This window comes from Pteropus vampyrus, unplaced genomic scaffold, assembly GCF_000151845.1.
Source record: "Pteropus vampyrus isolate Shadow unplaced genomic scaffold, Pvam_2.0 Scaffold38, whole genome shotgun sequence".
NCBI lineage: Eukaryota > Metazoa > Chordata > Mammalia > Chiroptera > Pteropodidae > Pteropus > Pteropus vampyrus.
This window is the reverse complement of record NW_011888819.1, coordinates 1328673-1331383: the sequence shown is the minus strand read 5'-3', so window position 1 is coordinate 1331383 and position 2711 is coordinate 1328673. Positions and strand designations below refer to the sequence as shown.

Genomic DNA, 2711 nt, shown 5'->3' with positions numbered 1-2711 from the left:
GTAGGTGCATATCAGTGTTCCAGATTGTCTTCTCTTTGTCTCTGTTGTATAAATCATGTTCCATCCCCCGCAGATACTTCAGTGAGTATTTTCTAAGAACAAGGGCATTTTCTCACTTCACCACAGTGCAATAATTAAAATGAAGAATTTTTAACATGGATATGGCACTATTATCTAATCACAGTCCATATTTAAATTGCATCAATTTCCAATAATGTCCTTCATGGCTATTTTTCTTCCAGTTCAGAATCACACATTACATTTAGTTATCATTTCTCTTTGAATATGGAACAGTTCTTAACATCTTGAAGAGTACGGGCTAGCAATTTTGTAAAATTTCTCTCTTTTGAGGTTGTCTAGTATATGCATTTTGGGCAGGAATACCATAGAAAGGATATTGTGATATCCTTTGGTGCATGTGATGTCTATCTCGTTACTAGTGATGTCAGTTTTGATCACTTGACTGAAGTCATCTTCCAGGTTTCTCTGAACTTTTCCCTACGGAGAAGGAAGAAACGTGACATGCTTATATTGAGGCAAAGGAGAACTCAGATCTAGTTTAGAATTAACTAATTCACATAAGGGGAGTGGACCTGTTTTATTTTTTATTTTTATTTTTTAAATTTTATTTTATTAATTTCAAGTATATGGTACATTGGTTAGACATTTATATAGTTTATAAAATGATCCCCCTACCTGTTTTAGGTTGCCATGTTTAATTAATCTAAATAAGGACTGCGAAGCTTGAGCTCCTCATTATGTGTATTTATATCAATGAATTATTTACAAATACTTACTGAGAATTGAATCTGTTTAAGGCATTATCACTACAAGTTTCCTCCAATAACCTTAACCTGCTTAGGATTCTAGAGTCAGGCTAGCTCCAAATGTAAGTATATTGTTTTGTTACTTAGGGATGCAAGATACGTGTAAGAACTAAGGAAAGACATGGAAAATAATAGCTGCAGGAAGGAGGTGGAAGTCTTTAGTCCAAAGAACTAGTAAAGATTTGTTAAACTCAGAAATAAAAAAATAAATTCGGAGGACAAAGATTACCTAAGGGACAAACTATACTTTTCCTACCCATAATAACAATAGTTAACATCTTAAATTAGAAACAGATTTTTTCCTGTTTTTTTTTCCCCTAAACTAGTTATAACTTTTACAATGTGTTGTATTCTTAAAAAGATCACTTTTTTTTGACTGTCAAAATATTTATTGAGTATTTTATGGTATATGTTTAGTATTTTGGATGTGTCTAGTGGAGGTGCTAGAATAAAATAGGGATCTATTTGAAGCTGGAAAAATAAAAATAAGTAATTGGAGGTGAGTAGAGATGGGTAAAATTTAGAGAAACAGAATGAAACAGTCTGCTTCCATGATGCCATTACTGTATAATTTAATTTGTTTGCATTAAATTTTGTGCGTCTTCCTTGCCTGCCCGCGGGTCTGCAGAAAGGAGCTCATTGCCAAGCTGGATCAGGCAGAAAAGGAGAAAGTGGATGCTGCTCAGCTGGCTCGGGAATTCGAGGCACTGACGGAGGAGAATCGGACCTTGAAGTTGGCCCAGTCACAGTGTGTGGAGCAACTGGAAAAACTTAGAATACAGTATCAGAAGAGACAGGGCTCGTCCTAACTTTCAGTTATTCAGCGTGAGTGTCAAAGGTTGGTGACTGCTCTGTGCTGGCCGAAAGATTCTTATTTTATAGGGATAGTGAGTCAAATCGATCACTTCTCTTTATTACCCACGTGGCAAATGTCTGTAATGAATTTAGCGCTTGCTCGATCTTGTTTGAGAGGAGGGATATTTTATTTTAAATAAGATAATTAAAGTATGTTTTCAGAGGTCATAATTCATTTCTAAAGGTTATTTTTCATCTTATTTAGGAAGATGTGATCATACTATACATCGAGATAGAAAATGATAAAAATAGAATATTGACTGACTCTAGTAAGAATCGTAAACAGAATTAAACCATGAAACAAACCAGTGAGATGCTCACTGCAGTTCCACATGAGCGTGTTTTTAAATTTCACGTCTTTAATATTTCAACTGTAGTCGAATCTGAACTGTCAGAAACTTCTCCACATGTATTTATGTTCACCAGAGTTAGATTTAATCCCTCAGTGATTGACTGTACTAAGAATAAATGGTTGCATATCATAAAGCTTTCTCATGAAAATATTAGCAGAAAGCATGTTTGTGCCAAAAGCACATTTGCCAGTGCTAACTTGCTGTTTAATAAAAAGCAGATAAGGCGGCATTTTCTTCACGGCACGTTACCCTCCAGTAAACATCTCCGCCTTTGCTTGTGTGTGTTCTGGGGCATGGGAGAAACGGAAAAGAATCGTTTAGGCATCACTTTTGTGAGTTCCCATGTAAACATCAGTAAAATTATAACTAATATTTTGTTTTGAATTTAAGGAGATGTTTTGGATCAGTAATAACTAATAGAAATATATGAGTAAAATCAGGATTGGAAAGATTTTGCCCTTATTCTACCTATCACCATATTTTCCCAAATTGATCTCTTTGTTTTATGTCCATTTCTATTCATGTAACTTCTTTTTCATTAAACATGGATCAAAACTGCCGGTCTTTATTTTGTCCCTTTCTTAACCTCCATTATGCTAAACATTAGAATTGGCTAACCTTAGCTAGAATTTGTTGTGTTTGTATGTGTCAAAAAAGCAGCAAAATCCCTTTTCTT

At 34.6% G+C, this 2711-nt stretch overlaps 1 protein-coding gene across 2 annotated transcripts in view; it reads left to right on the top strand.

Annotated features, from left to right (window-relative positions):
* Positions 1-2348, top strand: part of MAP3K7CL (MAP3K7 C-terminal like) — a 32509-nt gene extending 30161 nt beyond the window's left edge. For both annotated transcript variants that reach the window (XM_011358195.2, XM_011358196.2), the window contains exon 5: positions 1456-2348. In XM_011358195.2, coding sequence (XP_011356497.1) covers positions 1456-1636 — 181 coding nt within the window. In that variant the 3' untranslated portion in view covers positions 1637-2348. The remainder of the gene's footprint in view (positions 1-1455) is intronic.
* Positions 2349-2711: the final 363 nt, after the last annotated feature.